Source organism: Podarcis muralis, chromosome 14 (assembly GCF_964188315.1).
Source record: "Podarcis muralis chromosome 14, rPodMur119.hap1.1, whole genome shotgun sequence".
In the NCBI taxonomy this organism is placed as follows: domain Eukaryota; kingdom Metazoa; phylum Chordata; class Lepidosauria; order Squamata; family Lacertidae; genus Podarcis; species Podarcis muralis.
The window spans coordinates 438,945-455,745 of NC_135668.1; the positions used below are offsets into that span (position 1 = coordinate 438,945).

At 47.1% G+C, this 16,801-nt stretch overlaps 1 protein-coding gene across 2 annotated transcripts in view; it reads left to right on the forward strand.

Moving 5' to 3' along the window:
- CSPG4 (chondroitin sulfate proteoglycan 4) overlaps positions 1-16,801 on the forward strand; it is a 100,240-nt gene that overhangs the window by 57,193 nt on the left and 26,246 nt on the right. Inside the window, exon 2 of one of the 2 annotated variants that reach the window (XM_028705950.2) lies at positions 15,264-15,427. The exons of the other annotated variant lie outside the window; for it this stretch is intronic. Within the exon in view, the coding sequence (XP_028561783.2) occupies positions 15,264-15,427 (164 nt within the window). The remainder of the gene's footprint in view (positions 1-15,263; positions 15,428-16,801) is intronic. 2 annotated transcript variants of the gene reach the window in all.

Consider the following 16,801-nt stretch of genomic DNA (forward strand, 5'->3'; position numbering starts at 1 on the left):
CCCTAAAGATACCAGTCTCCACTTACCTTCATCCCAAGGAAACCAAACCCTAGGTAAGCACAGGAGAGATTGGGGTGCATTTAATAATGTATTCATTCTCTCCCCTACAATGGTCTCTGGTGAAACTGTTTTTGCTGGATGGGTTGTAGTGCTAGAAAACCAAAAGTAGCCTCCGGAAATGGGACCAGCATTTCTGCTCTAGACATGCATATGCTTTGATATGCACATTACAGACATTTATTGGATAGTGCCTGTGAGGAGTAAAGTTGCTGTTTTTTCCCCCCTCCCCCCCCCCACTCACTCCTAGGGGCAAGTATGGAACTGTTTCAAAAACATACATGTAACCTGTCTGTGGAAGGCTTTGAGTGGTGTAGAAATGCTGGCAATAAATAAATGAATGGAAACAACTTCCCTTCCCAATTCAAATGTGAAAGGATAAATGCTTATCCATGTATCTTTCTGCAATGTTCTGTGGTTCAGCATTTCCTGCCTCTGTTTCTGTTGAGGGGTGAATGAAATTGACTAGACCATTAGCTGCTGATGACAAGGCCCAGTCAATTTCACTAGGCCATGGATTTGTAAGGAGCTAAGGCAGAGATGGGAAACCTGCTGCCTTCAGATGTTGTTGGACTCCCAACTCTCATCAGCCCCACACCTAGCATGGTCAGTGGTCAGGAATGTTGTAGTCACAGGTTCCCCATCCCTGAGCAAGAGGGAGATAGAATTTAGAATTTGGGTAGCAATTGAAAGGCTACAGTTGACTTGATAGGCTTATCAAGCAGTCAGTACTAGGCTGTGGGAGAGCCGTTAAATGAGAATGGCAGGCAGAAAAATGTCTCTTCTTGTTCTTCAACCAAGATTGACTGGGTTTGGGGCTGCCAACTTTTGAACCAGTTGGAGTAGCTGCCCCTTATGATATTGTAATGTTATGATGCTTCAATGGTTTTATTGCACACATAGTCTTTTTATGAGCTGGTGGTTTTTAGATACTCTCATAAATAAAAAAAAATAAGTAACACAGTGAAACCAATGAAGATCCAAATTGCCATATGACAGCCCTGTTCCTTTAAGTTCAGTTCACTACATTTCTGCAATGGATTGCAATAAAAAAAGAGCCCTCAAGAAAATTTATCAGCATTTCTCCTGATGCATACATTTTTGAAAAATACTTTCCCTAATATAATGCATTTTTACTATTCTTTTCTCTCATCACTTTCTTGTATACTTTCCTCTAATATACACATTTATGTGTATGCAGTTTTTGTTTGGAGAACTGCATTGCAAGTTCTTTATAGAAAAGTGTGGACTTTGCAGGGTGGCTGCATTTTGGTTAGCATCCTGCTTTAGGAAGTACAAACTAGGTTCAATTGTGCAATTGTGAACGGAGCCAAATTTCTTTCCCCGTTCCTACAGCAGTCTTTAAATGTCCTATAAAAAGTGTAAGCAAAGCATTCAACAATACCATGAGACGTTGGGCATACAAAAAAATGTGCCCTGCTCCTGAGCTAGGGCCCCTCTCCAAATGTGGAAGGTCATTAAGGATCCCTTGGTAGGCAATGTCCTACCAAGCACAAACAGCTGTATAGGCTTCTAGAACTAAGCCAAGCTACCTGCTGATACTCTGAAGCTCATAAAATTATTTCTTTGCCAGAACACAGCAGGCAATGTCCAAGTTAGGGAGTTATTTGTGGTGCCTGGTGCCTTCACCATGAGGAATGACTCACCTTGCAGACCACAGCTGGAGGGAGATGTGTGGCTTGAGTTTTCTCCTCCTACCGTCACCCACTCTGCTGCCCCCATTGCAGCAAAGTCTGATGTTGGCTAAACAGAGGAGGATGCACATAAAAGGACCTGAGACTGGAGGAGAGGAGCAATCCCTCGTTTAGTGGTTAAGAGCGGTGGACTCGTAATCTGGTGAACTGAGTTCGATTCCCCGCTCCTCCACATGCAGCTGCTGGGTGACCTTGGGCTAGTCACACTTCTCTGAAGTCTCTCAGCCTCACTCACCTCACAGGGTGTTTGTTGTGCGGAAGGAAGAGAAAGGAGATTGTTAGCCACTTTGAGACTCCTTAAGGGGAGTGAAAGGCGGGATATCAAGTCCAAACTCCTCCTCCTCCTCTTCTTCTTCTTCAAGAGTATAGACACCTCTCAGGATTTGTGAGCCACTGACTGGATGGAAAAGAAGAGAGACAAGCAACCAGGTTCCCAATTGCCCAGGGGATAGAGGCACTGGAAATGTAGATGGGTTTTAGAGCAGTTGAGCAGCTTTGGATTTCCCCAAAGAATCCTGAGAATTGTAGTTCGATGATCTATCATGTGCTGATCTATCATGTGGGTTGCAGTTTGATGACAGCTCTGATAATTTCTGCTGTTGCTTTCCCAAAAGAATGCTGTGAATTGTAGTTTAAGGAATTCAATGCTCTCCAATTTCCTTTGCTCTAGAGAGGAGGGGTAGAACCAATGAGTTTGAATTGCAAGGAAGCAGATTTCAGCTAAACATTAGGAGAGACTTCCAAATGGTAAGAGCCATCCAAGAGAGGCAGGGTTGTTCTAGCTCTCATGTTCTTGCTTTCAGCAGGGGTGGACCAGATGATCTCTGAGTCTCCTTCCAACTCCAAAATTCTTTGATTCTATAATTTCACAGAAGGGAACAGGAGCATGCTCCCAATTACCACCTTTGCTGCCACTCATTGCTGAAGGGAAGTTGATGCTGTCCTTTTGCTAAATTGGAGGGTGGGATGTGTGTGCGTGTTTGCAATGGAAGTTACTTTTCACCTTTGCACAAGCCATGCACAAGCCAGATGTTTCTGCAACACACACAATTACCCCTCCATATCCTTGCAGGTGGTGCAAGGATACACTGCAGCCAGGCAAAAGCACTGTTTGAGGGTGCTGAGCAAAGACAGCAAGGGCCATGGCCTGGGGAGGAGAGGTGCCAGGCCACAGGGGAAAGCCCCAAAGGCTGGTGCTTTAGGGCCCCACTTGGCCCCCATGCCTCAGCCTCCCCAACCTTGCCCCAGCTGCGTGATCCTGATCCAGTCACCAAAATGACAGCTTCCCAGCAGGAATGACAGGTTTACAATATTCTGTATCAGGAATGGGCAACCTCAGGCCTGGTGGGCAAACCCACCCTGCAGACCTTTCCAGCTGGACCTTGGGACTCTCCTAGGGCCACATCCCTCCCCAGTCCTGCTCTGCAACCTTACTTTGGTAAGTTCTGCCTGGCTGGAATGTGCCCTTGAACTCTGACAATGCCTCTTGCGTGCCTGGAGGGTTGCTGTCTCCTGGTCTGCAGGGGGGAGGGGGTGCTAATTTTGTTTCAGTTAGTATGTTATACTGGTTTTGTGCACATTTGTCTGCTGAGGGGGGAAGTATAATGATGCAATGCAACTGTATCAGCACACTTTATTCAACAAATCCCTGTACTGTATGTACTTGAAAATCTAATAAACACTTATTTCAAAAAAGTAAAAATAATGAATCCAGCCTAATGTTGTGAGGATAAAGTGGGGAGGAGGGGAACCATGCACGCCACCTTGAGATCTTCAGAGAAAAAAGGTATAAGCTGTGATTGCTGCATTGCAGGGGATTGGACTAGATGACCATTGGGGTCCCTCCCAACACTGTCTCTCTATGCTCCTGTGAAATGTAATAAATAGAATAACTAACAGCAAGCAGCTTTCTTTGGAGAGGCTCTAGGGCTCAACTCATCCTCCACTTGCCTGCATGCCTTCTTTGGAGAAACAATAGCATGTCAGCTATGTTGCATCAGAGTTTTGGCTCCATCCCTGGAGCCATTACAACAGAAGTAAGAATAGCCTCCAGCCCCAAAGCTGGTTAAAAAAAGAAAAACACAAGTATCTAGAACAGTGCAGCTGGCTGGGAGCGTGGAAAGTATGACATGGGAATCTCTTCTCTCCCTGCACTGTGGACGCCTGTCTCTTACTCTGACCAGGAGGAGGGAAGTTAATTTCCTAAGGGAGGCTTGGAGTTGGGAATGAATGGTATTTTTAGCTCAGGAACACAGCAGTGGAGACCTGGGACCACCTAGAGGAGAGCAACACACAAGCAGTCTAAACTGCAGAACTCTTGATTGTCCCCTTACAGTGCAAGCGACAAAAGTGTATGAAGCATTTCCAGGAGGAGCATCCCTGGAGATGCCACTGGGGAGAGAACCCAAGGCCTTCTGTCTGCAATGTGGATGCTCTGCCACGGAGCTACAGCCTTTGCCCTGTGCATTCCAATGTCGGTGATGATGGAGGAGGAAGAGGAGACACATATTGTACAGGCAGAAGGTCCTGTGTTCATTCCCTCCTGTTAAAAAAAAGGGTCAGGAAGCAACTGACAAGGGTCTTTCTGGGTCCTTGGAGAGCTGCTGCCAGTCAGAGCAAGCAAGGTAAAGTAAAGGGACCCCTGACCATTAGGTCCAGTCATGGCCGACTGGGGTTGTGGTGCTCATCTTGTTTTATTGGCCGAGGGAGCTGGAGTTTGTCTGCAGACATCTTCCGGGTCATGTGGCCAGCATGACTAAGCCGCTTCTGGCGAACCAGTGCAGCACACGCAAACGCCTTTTACCTTCCCACCGGAGCGGTACCTATTTATCTGCTTGCACTTTGACATGCTTTCAAACTGCTAGGTTGGCAGGAACCAGGCAAGATGGTATTGGCTTTATTTACACATATATACAACCTGAGCATAAGATCTTGCTTCGTCATTAGTCACAGCTTTAGATCTGGCACAGAGCAAGCAGGTCTCTGTGCCTCCAGTTTCCAGCCTGCTTTTCAGCTCACTCACATGCTGTATTGTTCTTCTACCTAACAGGTAGGAGATAGGAGTGATGGAAAGGCCCACTATGATTGGTCAGGGTAACCCTGAAAATGGGGCGTATCTGCTGTGTTTCTCTATCCTTCTACCCCCAGTCCTTTTATTTATCATTATCCGAAGAAAGTCAAATATAGATTATACAATCAAAGCCTGGAGAAGAGGAGGTTAAGGGGTGATATGATAGCCATGTTCAAATATATAAAAGGATGTCATATAGAGGAGAGAGAAAGGTTGTTTTCTGCTGCTCCAGAGAAGCGGACACGGAGCAATGGATCCAAACTACAAGAAAGAAGATTCCACCTAAACATTAGGAAGAACTTCCTGACAGTAAGAGCTGTTCGACAGTGGAATTTGCTGCCAAGGAGTGTGGTGGGGTCTCCGTCTTTGGAGGTCTTTAAGCAGAGGCTTGACAACCATATGTCAGGAGTGCTCTGATTGTGTTTCCTGCTTGGCAGGGGGTTGGACTCGATGGTCCTTGTGGTCTCTTCCAACTCTATGATTCTATGATTCTATGATTCTAATATATACAGTCCTCTGCATCTCTGCCAGCATCCCAGATCCTATATGAAACCACATGAAATCAAGACTTCTGATACTGTCGAGCTTCTACAAAAACAGCATAGAAGTTAATATAATTTTCCAGGAAGCAGAGTGAGCAATGGGCTGAACAGACGATCGGAACACCCCCCACCCCCACTTACATCTTTGGAGCAAGCCTTTGTTTGAAAAGGTGAGAGATGACACTGTCATCTTGCCTGGACAGGGCAAAGTTGGCTTACTTTCTTTTTGACTTTCTGCATGTCCTCATAGATCCAAATTCCTGCCTGTCTGTTTGCTGAGTCCTGCTTCTCCTTGTTCTCTGGAAATGCAGAAGCTGCACAGGAACTTTCCATTGCTTGGCCTTGCTTCGGTAGCTAACACCCAATCTTTCAGAGGGATTTTTGAACCCTAACCCACCCAACCTGTAGCAGGTAACATGCCTTGGAGGCGTTCGCAAGCAATGCTCTCAGCTCGTCAGCCAGTGCGCTTTTGGCCAGCATGGGATTTTGCCATTGACAGCCCAAACAACCTCCTCTTCTCCAGGCTAAACATGCCCAGCTCCCTTAGCCGTTCCTCATAAGGCATCCTTTCCAGGCCTTTGACCATTTTGGTTGCCCTCCTCTGGACACGTTCCAGTTTGTCAGTGTCCTTCTTGAACTGTGGTGCCCAGAACTGGACACAGTACTCCAGGTGAGGTCTGACATGAGCAGAATACAGTGGCACTATTACTTCCCTTGATCTAGATGCTATACTCCTATTGATGCAGCCCAGAATTGCATTGGCTTTTTTAGCTGCCATGTCACACTGTTGGCTCATGTCAAGTTTGTGGTCAACCAAGACTCCCAGATCCTTTTCACATGTACTGCTCTCAAGCCAGGTGTCACCCATCTTGTATTTGTGCCTCTCATTTTTTTTGCCCAAGTGCAATACTTTACATTTCTCCCTGTTAAAGTTCATCTTGTTTGTTTTGGCCCAGTTCTCTAATCTGTCAAGGTCGTTTTGAAGTGTGATCCTGTCCTCTGGGGTGTTAGCCACCCCTCCCAGTTTGGTGTCATCTGCAAATTTGATCAGGATGCCCTTGAGTCCATCATCCAAGTCGTTGATAAAGATGTTGAATAAGACCGGGCCCAAGACAGAACCCTGTGGCACCCCACTAGTCACTCGTCTCCAGGATGAAGAGGAACCATTGATGAGACCCTTTGGGTTCGGTCAGTCAGCCAGTTACAAATCCACTGAGTGGTAGCATAGTCAAGACCGCATTTTACCAGCTTCTTTGCAAGAATATCATGGGGCACCTTGTCAAATGCCTTGCTGAAATCAAGGTAGGCTACATCCACTGCGTTCCCTTCATCTACCAGGCTTGTAATTCTGTCAAAAAACGAGATCAGGTTAGTCTGACATGACTTATTTTTCAGAAATCCATGCTGACTATTGGTGATCACAGCATTCCTTTCTAGGTGCTCACAGACTGTTTGCTTAATGATCTGCTCCAGAATCTTCCCTGGTATTGATGTCAGACTGACTGGGCGATAATTATTTGGGTCCTCTCTTTTCCCCTTTTTGAAAATAGGGACAACATTTGCCCTCCTCCAGTCTGCCGGGACTTCGCCTGTTCTACAGGAATTCTCAAAGATGACTGCCAGTGGTTCTGAGATCACATCTGCCAGTTCTTTTAATACTCTTGGATGCAGTTCATCTGGCCCTGGAGACTTGAATACATCTAGACTAGCCAAGTATTCTTGTACTATCTCCTTAGTTATTCTGGGCTGTGTTTCCTCTGCTGAATCATTTGCTCCAAATTCTTCAGGTCGGGCATTGTTTTCTTTATCAGAGAAGACTGAGGCAAAGAAGGCATTGAGGAGTTCAGCCCTTTCTGTGTCCCCTGTTTGCATTTCACCATCTTCTCCTCTGAGTGACCCCACTGTTTCTTTGTTCTTCCTTTTGCTTCGAACATACCCATAAAAGCCTTTTTTGTTGCTTTTAACCTCTCTAGCAAGCCTGAGTTCATTCTGTGCTTTAGCTTTTCTGACTTTGTGTCTACACGTGCTGGCTATTTGTTTGAATTCCTCTTTGGTGGTTTCCCCCCTTTTCCATTTTTTGTACACATCCTTTTTTAATCTTAACTCAGTTAAAATTTCTTTAGATAGCCACCCTGGCTTCTTTAGGCACCTTCCATGTTTCCGTCTCATTGGTATTGCCTGAAGTTGTGCTTTTACTATCTCCCTCTTAACAAACTCCCAGCCATCTTGAACTCCCTTTCCTTTTAGTATTACTGTCCATGGGATCTCACCCAGCACTTCCCTAAGTTTTATGAAGTCAGCTTTCTTAAAGTCAAGAAATTGAGTCCTAGTATGCTTGGCTGCTCCTTTCTGCTGTATAGTAAACTTCAGAAGAGCATGATCACTCGTGCCTAATGATCCTTCCACTTCTACCCCACTAACCAGGTCCTTAACATTGGTTAGGACCAGATCTAAAATGGCTGTTCCTCTTGTTGCTTCTCCCACTTTCTGGACAATGAAGTTGTCTGCAAGGCCAGTGAGGAATCTGTTTGACCTTATGCTCTTGGCTGAGTTTGACATCCAACAAATATCCGGGTAATTGAAGTCCCCCATTACTACTATCTCCCTTCCTTTTGCATGCTTGGCCATCTGTTCCAGGAAGGCATCATCTATGTCCTCCGTTTGGCTTGGGGATCTATAGTAAACTCCCACAATGAGGTCTCTGTTATTCTTCTCTCCCTTAATTTTGACCCAAATGCTCTCACTTTGGCTTTGAGGTTCTAAATCTTGGATCTCTTAAAAAACCTCAACCCAAATCCTCTCTCAATTTATGAGATTGGTGTCATAAAAGATGGGGTGTTCTGATTATGGATAAGATAATCGTAAGTGTATGCCCTTTAGCTGGAAATGTAAATGCTATTAATGGCTTAGCCAAAGAACAAAATGTGTTCTATGATGATGATGATGATGATGATGATGATTTGACTTTAGGTCTCAGGGCAGTTCACAGAATAAAATCAGAATATAAAACCCCAAAATACATATCAAAATAAAAACAACAACCCAATAACCCACCGCCCAATACATTTTAAAAAGGCATAGGACATCAATCAAATCAAGTAAAGACCTGGTTAAAAAGGAACATTTTTGCCTAGCGCCTAAAGGCATATAATGAAGGCACCAGGCGAACCTCCCTGGGGAGATCATTCCACAATTGGGGAGCCACTGCAGAGAAGGGCCGTTCCTGTGTTGCCACTGTTCAGACCTCTTGAGGAGGAGACACATGGAGAAGGGCTTCAGAAGATGAATGCAGAGTCTGGGATGGTTTATATGGAGAGAGGCAGTTCTTGAGGTATTGTGGTCCTGAGCCGTTTCATCCCGTCTTTGAATAATGAATATAAATGCATCAATATTACATTTGGTTCATTATGTGGTGGGGTTGAAAACATGTGTGAGAGGGAAGGAAATCCTTCCTCTGAAACAAAATCTGTTGTGTAGAAGCAACAGTACTTTTTCAGGTTCCAGAGCTCATTAAGGCAACCTCTGTAGCCACACACCCCATAGAGAGTCCAAAAATGCTTGCAACCTGTGGCCCTTCTGATGTTGTTGGACTACAAGAACATAAGAAGAGCCTGCTAGATCAGGTCAAGGTCCGTGGTTCAGCTATGGAACTCCCTCAGGAGGCAGTGTTGGCCACCAACTTGGATGGCTTTAGAGGTAAAAGGTAAAGGTAAAGGACTTATGGACGGTTAAGTCCAGTCAAAGGCGATTGCAGTGCTCATCTCACTTTCAGACCAAGGGAACCAGCGTTTGTCCACAGACAGCTTTCCGGGTCATGTGGCTGGCATGACTAAACCGCTTCTGGTGCAATGGGACACCGTGAACGAAGCCAGAGTGCACAGAAACACCACTTACCTGCCCGCTGCAGCGGTACCTATTTATCTACTTGCACTGGCATGGGTTGGTACGCAGGTGGTGCTATGGTCTAAACCACTGAGCCTCTTGGGCTTGTCAATCAGAAGGTTGGCGGTTCAAATCCCTGCAATGGGGTGAGCTCCCGTTGCCCTGTCCCAGCTTGTGGCTTTAGAAAGAGACATTCACAATGGCAATGGTCTGCCTCCACAGTTGCTGGAAACCACAAGAGGGGAGAAGGCTCTTGTGCTCGAATCCTGTGTGCAGGTTTCCCACAGGTACGGGGTTCCCCACTGTGAGAATAGGATACTGTACTAGATGGGCCACTGGCCTGTTCCAGCAGGCTCCTCTTACATTTCCATGTTCTTATCTAGTCCAGCATCCTGTTCTCACAATGGCTAGCTACAAGCTAATGGAAGCCTGCAACCAGCACTTGCATGCAGTGCATCTGCTCTGCCCTCCAGAATCCCTCTGACTATTAGCATCACCATCACCGACAGGGATTGCACAGGATATCTGAATGTTTGGTGTCGTGCCTCTCCTTGGAAATGACTTATATAATTTTGTTGCTGCGGCCTGCCACTTTCCTCTCAGCACAACAGATACCGCTGTCAGGAAAAACGACATAGACATAGAAAAGCAGCCCCAAGAGCTTCCCTGTTCTCTTCATGCCGCATCAAGGAACATAATGGAACTGGGTCAGGAAGATGAGGATAATATTACAGGGAGAGTGATTCAGCCTCAGGAACAAGTGTGCTGACAGTGTCATGCTCTGGCTGAATGCCAGGCTGAGTGACTACAAATGGCCCATTTAAAGGATCCTGTTTGCTCTGGTCAGTGAAGTAGTGGGGGGAGGGGGACGGGACAGACCCCAAAGCAGGAACAATGGCATTAGCTCCTGGAGCATCTCAGCTCAAGGTGTGGTGAACAGGTACCATCCTGTTAACAGTAACTTTGTGAGGGAGGGTTGGCTTGGACAAATGCCTGCTACTTCTACACCCACCCACATTTCTTTTTTTTATATATATATATAAATTTTTATTGATTTTCCAACACAAAATAAAAACAAAACAATACACAATACATACACAAACAAACATATAAACACGTATAATTTCATAACCTCTTTTTCATAAATCTTACTTTCCTGACTTCCCCATGCCTCCCCTTTTCTGCATCCCTGTTTTACAATTTCTTCAGCAACCCCTCACTTCAATTAACTAATTACTTATTTTCTTTTTTTCCCTTCTTCTCTTACTTAAACAATTACAGCTGAAATTCTGTATTTTTCTTTTCCCTTGACACCCACCCACATTTCTTCCTCCTCCATCCAGGCAGTCAAGAGGCATTTTCCCAGTTCAAGGACACCTTCCAGGCAGATTAAGCACTTGAGGAGATTGCAGAGCAGAGTTTCAAGGGCTGGCCTGGGTGGTTCTGGGGCCATATTTCACTCCTCGACATGAGCTTCCCCCACCCCCCTTAAAAGCTCTTTCGTCTAGCTACCTATGGGGAAGCTGTGCCCTTCTAGGTGTCAGACCTCAGATCCCAACAGCCCAGCAGGCCAATGATCAGGGAGGTGGCAGCTGTGGTCCTAACATCTGGAGAGCCAGGGGTCCCACCATCCCTTCCTGGGCTCTCTGGAATACCCATCTGTGAAATGCACTCCTTGGGGTATCCTTTCTTTTTATGTCTTGAAATTAGGCAAGGTCTGGCTTTTGTCAGCTTAGGTTTCTCCACATTTCCTCTTGTGCTTTTCCCCAGGGAAAACTGCTCTTGAGCACACAGTCGGAGCAAATGGCTATTGGGTTCTCCTCAGGTTGCCATTTCTTCCATTTATAACTGAACAGTGGGTTTTCCCTGTTATGCAAGGGGAAAACCTTTTGGACCCGTGCTTTCTAGGCACAGCAGAAGCAGAATGGTGAATGAGCCCTTAGTCAGTTAACAAACTCATTTCATTGCAAGCTAAACTGCTCTTTGAGATGGGACAGGTGACAGTAAAGAAGCTGTAGGGAGATTGAGAGTGATATTGAACAGTTAACATTCCCATCTAGCGTTTGTAATTGGTATTGCAAGGTCTGGGGTGCCTTGATATTCATGGTCATTTTTTAAAAATTGAAAATAATTTGGGAGCAAGGATCACAAATATCTAGGGGCATAGCAGGGAGGAGCAGGGGGGCTGTGGCCCCAGGTGCAAAATTTTGTGGGAGTGCAACGTGGTGCCAGCTTCCACAGGGATCCCTGCAGCCCACACCCATGGTAACTGGGCACAGGTGGAGGGAGACGTGCCATGGGTGACCCCAGCACAGCCTGGCCTGGTGCTCTTCTCCACAGACATCGGGAGGTTTCACCCACCAAAGGCTGTGTTGGCCAGCTAGGCTCCCCCCTGAATGGACACAGACCCGCTTGGGTCGGGGTGCTCCAGTGGGATCGGCGGTTTGCCCACCCCGGGTGCCGCAACCTATGTTCTGGTGCTGCAGATATTTACTGCTGGAAATCCAAACCCTGTAGAAAGAATATGGTGACACTTACCTATAAGGAAACATGCATAGGATTATGCAGAGAACTTGTTAACTATAGGTAAATCTCCTGGGCAGCCTTACACTGTTTTTAGGCTTCTTTAACTGGCTTGCTGTGGAACTGCAGTGCCTGAGTGTAGCTAGGGAGGGGGGCAATTGCCACCCCCAAAATCAAGTAAATAAATAAAAATACTTAACTAAAAGTAGAAATTGTCGGAAGATTTCTGAGTACTTGGGGTCAAAAGAAAGAAATTTAAAACAACTTTTGTTGAAACATTTCATTCTGAATCTGCTAGACTGAGCCAGACAGAGGAAGTGGCGGGTGGGTGTCCTGCCCTCCCCACATAAATCCGGGCTACACCCATCCTGCCATGTGTGGAAGTGCTGATCCTTCTCAAGATGTTTAGTTTCCTCAGAAAGCTACAACTTCAAAGGTTCCCTAGGCATGGGTGTTTGCAAGGAGCAGCCCCCCGCCCCTGGTGAACAATAACCCCAAGACTTTCAGCTTTTATATTCTTAAAAAGAGTAAGATGCTAGCATTTGTAAAACCTGAGATATAAGGCAAAATGTGCAGCCACTATTCTTCGGGGGAGGGGACCTTTCTGAGGCAAAATGCCAGTGGCAGGCAGGTCCACAGGCAAAATTGGGGGTGGTTCTAGAGGTACATTTTAAAAACTGACTCCAGCTACAAAGAGGCCCCTGGGGAGGCAGAGGAACATCAGCTGCTGGTGCTGGAGATCCTGCTCCCTGCTTGGAAGGCATTTTCCATCTGGCCTGGGAGGGGGACCCTGGTCTCACTCCAGCTACAGAAAGCTGGAACAAACTCTTGGGTTGGAGCAGAGTCTAGGGGTTCCTGTTGGGGGCTCTGTTATTGGTTTTACTGCCCTTGCTGTTTAAAATGGTTTTTAAATAACTTTTAATCTATGGGTGTTATAATTTAGTATTTGTTGTTGTTTTAAATAAAAGGGCATAGGAAATGTGTGGGTAGAGAGGAGCTGGGCAGGGGGGGCAATCACAGTGGTTCAGGATAGGGCGAGGCATGGTGGAGCAGGCCAGGTAAGGGGCGCACAGTCCAGGCAAGCAGTGACTGAGGCACCGTTAATCAGCAGTTCCCAAGAGTGGAGGAATGGGAGGCTGCCTGCTCTTGATGAGGTCACACTCTGAAGGAGTGGCTATGTAGCTTGGGGGTCCTCCTGGATCCATTGCTGTTGCTAGAGTCTCAGGTGGCCTCAGTGGCACCAAGTGCCTTCCTTCAGCTTTGGCTGGTGGCCCATCTATGCCCCTATCTGGAGAGGGAGAGCCTAACTACTGTTGTCTATGCTCTGGTAACCTCAAGGTTAGATTACTGCAATGCGTTATACATAGGGCTGCCTCTGAAGATGGTTCGGAAATGTTATGTTTCCAAGGGGTTGCTCGAGAGCAAGCAGGCAAATATCTCTCTACTTGGCAGCAAAGCCTTGGCTTTGCTGCCAAAATAAACTTTATCTGTCCGGAGCGCCACTCTCCCGTGGCTAACTCAATCGCTGGCAGAATCCATGAGTGGGCGGTTCTTAAACTTTCCCCAGCAAAGCAGCTTCTTGACACCAAGTCTGCGTCTCCCCCTCTGTGTGGAGGCTTTCTGCGCAAAGAGGGCGTGGGCAGCGGAGGACCACTTTCCTTCCCGCTTCTCCCAGGCAAGGAGTCCTGGGACCGCCTCGCACTTCCGAATCCTGCACCTCCTCTCCACTGGACGCGTGTGTCAGGGCTGCCTCAGGTCCCAGCTCACAGAGGACCAACGCCAGTCCGTTGTTATATTAAATAGCCTTTATTGAAGTTCAGTTTCTCATTTACAGCCACGGCGCGCAGCTCTACGTCTTAAACCCTAGACCGCCGAAGCTCCGTCTGAGTCTCCTCCCCCCAGACACCAGTTTAAGACCCTAGCCTTGCTCCACCTCTTCCTTTGTTCTTTCCTCCTCTGGGTCCGCCTGTCCGCCGGGGTTTTCCCCTTTCTAGACTCTTCTGACGCTGAGTCCCCCGAGTCTTCCCCCTCCCTTCGGCAGGCTTTAGGACCTGGTTCCCAATCCGGGCTTCCTGATGTCCCGCGCGCCTGTACATTTGAACTTGGCGCGCGCGCCCAGCCTGCCACCTTCCTTCTGACCGTTATACTGCTCCTGTCGCTGCTCCCCTCTTCGGGGACACTAGCTGGGCCTGACTCCTCCTCCCTGCTTGCCGGAGGAGACGCTGACTCTGACCTATGGGACTCTTCCCCCCCACTACGCTCTGGTGGGGAAGCTGGCCCTGATTTCCAGCTACTGCTCTGGGAGTCTCCGCTGGCCTCCTGCTTCTGGTGTGTCCCCCCTGGGACCCCCCTTGCCCTGGCCATCGGCGCCCCCTTCTGGGAATCTTCTGATTCACTGGAGAGGCTCATGGAATCTCTCGGGTCACTGTCATTCTGCCCTCCGCTGCCCTCAGATTCCTCCCCCTCGCTCTCCATTTCCTCTCTCCCCTGTGCCTCTGCTCCTGAGCCCCTGACAGCGTGTTTACTCTCCTCCATTGAAGAGGAGCTACTTCCCACGATCCCTGGAGGCTCCCTATAATCCATTTGGCTTTTGCTCTCTCCCTCCTGAACTGATGGCAGTTTCCTGACAGGAAACTTCAGCTAATGCAGAATTCAACAGCCAGGTTGTTCACTGGGGCAAGACACATAATGTCCTGACCTAATATCACTGGCACCTTCATTATATGTTTTTAGGCATCAGGCGAAAGCCTTGCTCTTCAACCAGGCCTTTGGCTGATTAACTGTCTATGTCCTTTAAATATGTTTGTGGGAGGGCGGCATTATTGTTTAGTTTTGTTCTTGTTTTTATTATGTACTTTGCGGGGTTTTTCTTTCTTTTTCTTTCTTTTTTTGATGTGAACTGCCCTGAGATCTTCAGATGAAGGGCAGTAGACAAATTTAATAAATAATCATGATCATAATCATAACATTAAGAAGAGCATCTGCTGGATCAGACCAATAGCCCATCCAATTCAGCGTCCTTTTCTCACAGTTGCCTATGGGAAAATTACAAGCAGGATCTGAGCATGGAGCACCCACCCCTCCTTCGGTCTCCACCAACTGGCATTCAGAAGGGGTCGGAAAGAGAGAGAGAGAGAGAGAGAGAGAGAGAGAGAGAGAGAGGCTTCGCCCACTTTTGACTCTGGCCCTGCCCCCACTAGCTTTGGCCCCATGTGGGCATCCTGCCAGATTACCCCCCAGGGAATCTGACCCCCAAGAGAGAAAACAGGTTGCCCACCTCTAGTCTAGCATAGAGACTGATACTTTATGGCAAATGTTTCACATATTCCCAGTAGAACATGGCCATGAAAGCCACAGGCTAGGCCTGTGGTTCTCTTACTAATCATATGAAATGGCACCAGGTTCATAGTGCCGTGCAGGAAGATTGGAAGATTGCAGGCCAGGAGAGTTGACGGCAGAACATCTCTCTTTCAGTGTCCTTCTTTGGGGACGGCTATGTAGAGATGCCCATGGCGAGCTCCTGCAGCACCATCCAGCTTCATCTGCAGTTCTACACCCGGCAGCAGAATGGACTCCTCTTCCTGGCTGCAGGACAGAAGGACTATCTACTGTTGGAGCTCCGGGCTGGCATTCTACAGGTCAGCGAGATGTTCTCCTGCAGCTTTTACACACAACAGTTTTTATTGAATGATTGTGCAGCTGTTGCTAGCGATGGGAGTGGATTTGGTCAGAACATGAATTTCCCCAGTTTGGGGAGCCTCACTTTTTGCCCATTATGAGCAGGCACAGCTCCCTGGGGTTTTGTGTCCAGCTCCATTTCCTCCTGGGTGGAAGGGTGGCATAGAAATCAAACAAATCAATCAATCCTGATACCAGGGGTGCTTCCAGATGACCCCATTTATTGAGCAATCGTCCTCATTTGTTTGCATTGATTATTTAATGAACATTCATTCTAGTTTTTTTCCAGGGAGGTTAGATGACCTTTCATCAAAGCCAAGTCTTGTCCCACACTTTCCAGAATGTCTAATTTTTTGAGGAAGTGGGTTTTTGTTGGGCAAGACCTTCCAATCACCTTATAATTGTGAAACCTGAATTTGCCAGCATGTTATTGAATCCCACCTGAAAGTAGCGATGGTCTGGGAGTGCTCTCAGCCTTCCTGCCAATATCCTCCATTTTCAAGCCAGAAAAATAACAACCCCATGATCTCAAAAAGGAGGAGGGGGTAGCTGGTGGCAGAGAAGGCTTGTTTCATCCATAGCTGAAAGTCATTCACTTCAGAAGCACAATTTCCTGCAGGGGACCTATGGTTTCCTCTGCCTCCCAACTCAGCTCAAAAGGCAACCCCAGGCTCCCCAGAATTTCCCAGGGCTCCTGTGGCTTGGGAAGCTGTTGTTCTGCATGCCAGGAAAGGTAAGGAAGCCTTACAGAGAGGCTTCCTGCAGGGCCACCCTGCTGTCTCTTCTGCTAGGTAAATACAGTGGTACCTCGGGTTACAGACACTTCAGGTTACAGACGCTTCAGGTTACAGACTCCGCTAACCCAGAATAGTACCTCGGGTTAAGAACTTTGCTTCAGGATGAGAACAGAAATTGTGCAGCGGCGGTACAGTGGCAGCAGGAGGCCCCATTAGCTAAAGTGGTGCTTCAGGTTAAGAACAGTTTCAGGTTAAGAACAGACCTTCAGAACGAATTAAGTTCTTAACCCAAGGTACCACTGTAAATGGGAAGGTAGCATGTGGCAGGTGTTCAGAGGCTTGCAGGTGGGCTCTGAGGGAAGGTATTTGAACTCTGCCATACTTGCAATGATGTCATTGGAAGCATAAAAGGGTCTCAGTTAAAGACTGGACTGGAGAGGACTCAAAAACTGGGCATTTGAAACAAACTTTTGATAGAGAGCAGAAGGACTTTTTAAAGGTTTTAATTAACATAACATCAAAATTACAAACAAAACAAAAAAACATAATCAAGGTTACAAAACATAACACAGGAGAACAGCACAAAGCCAGAGTTCA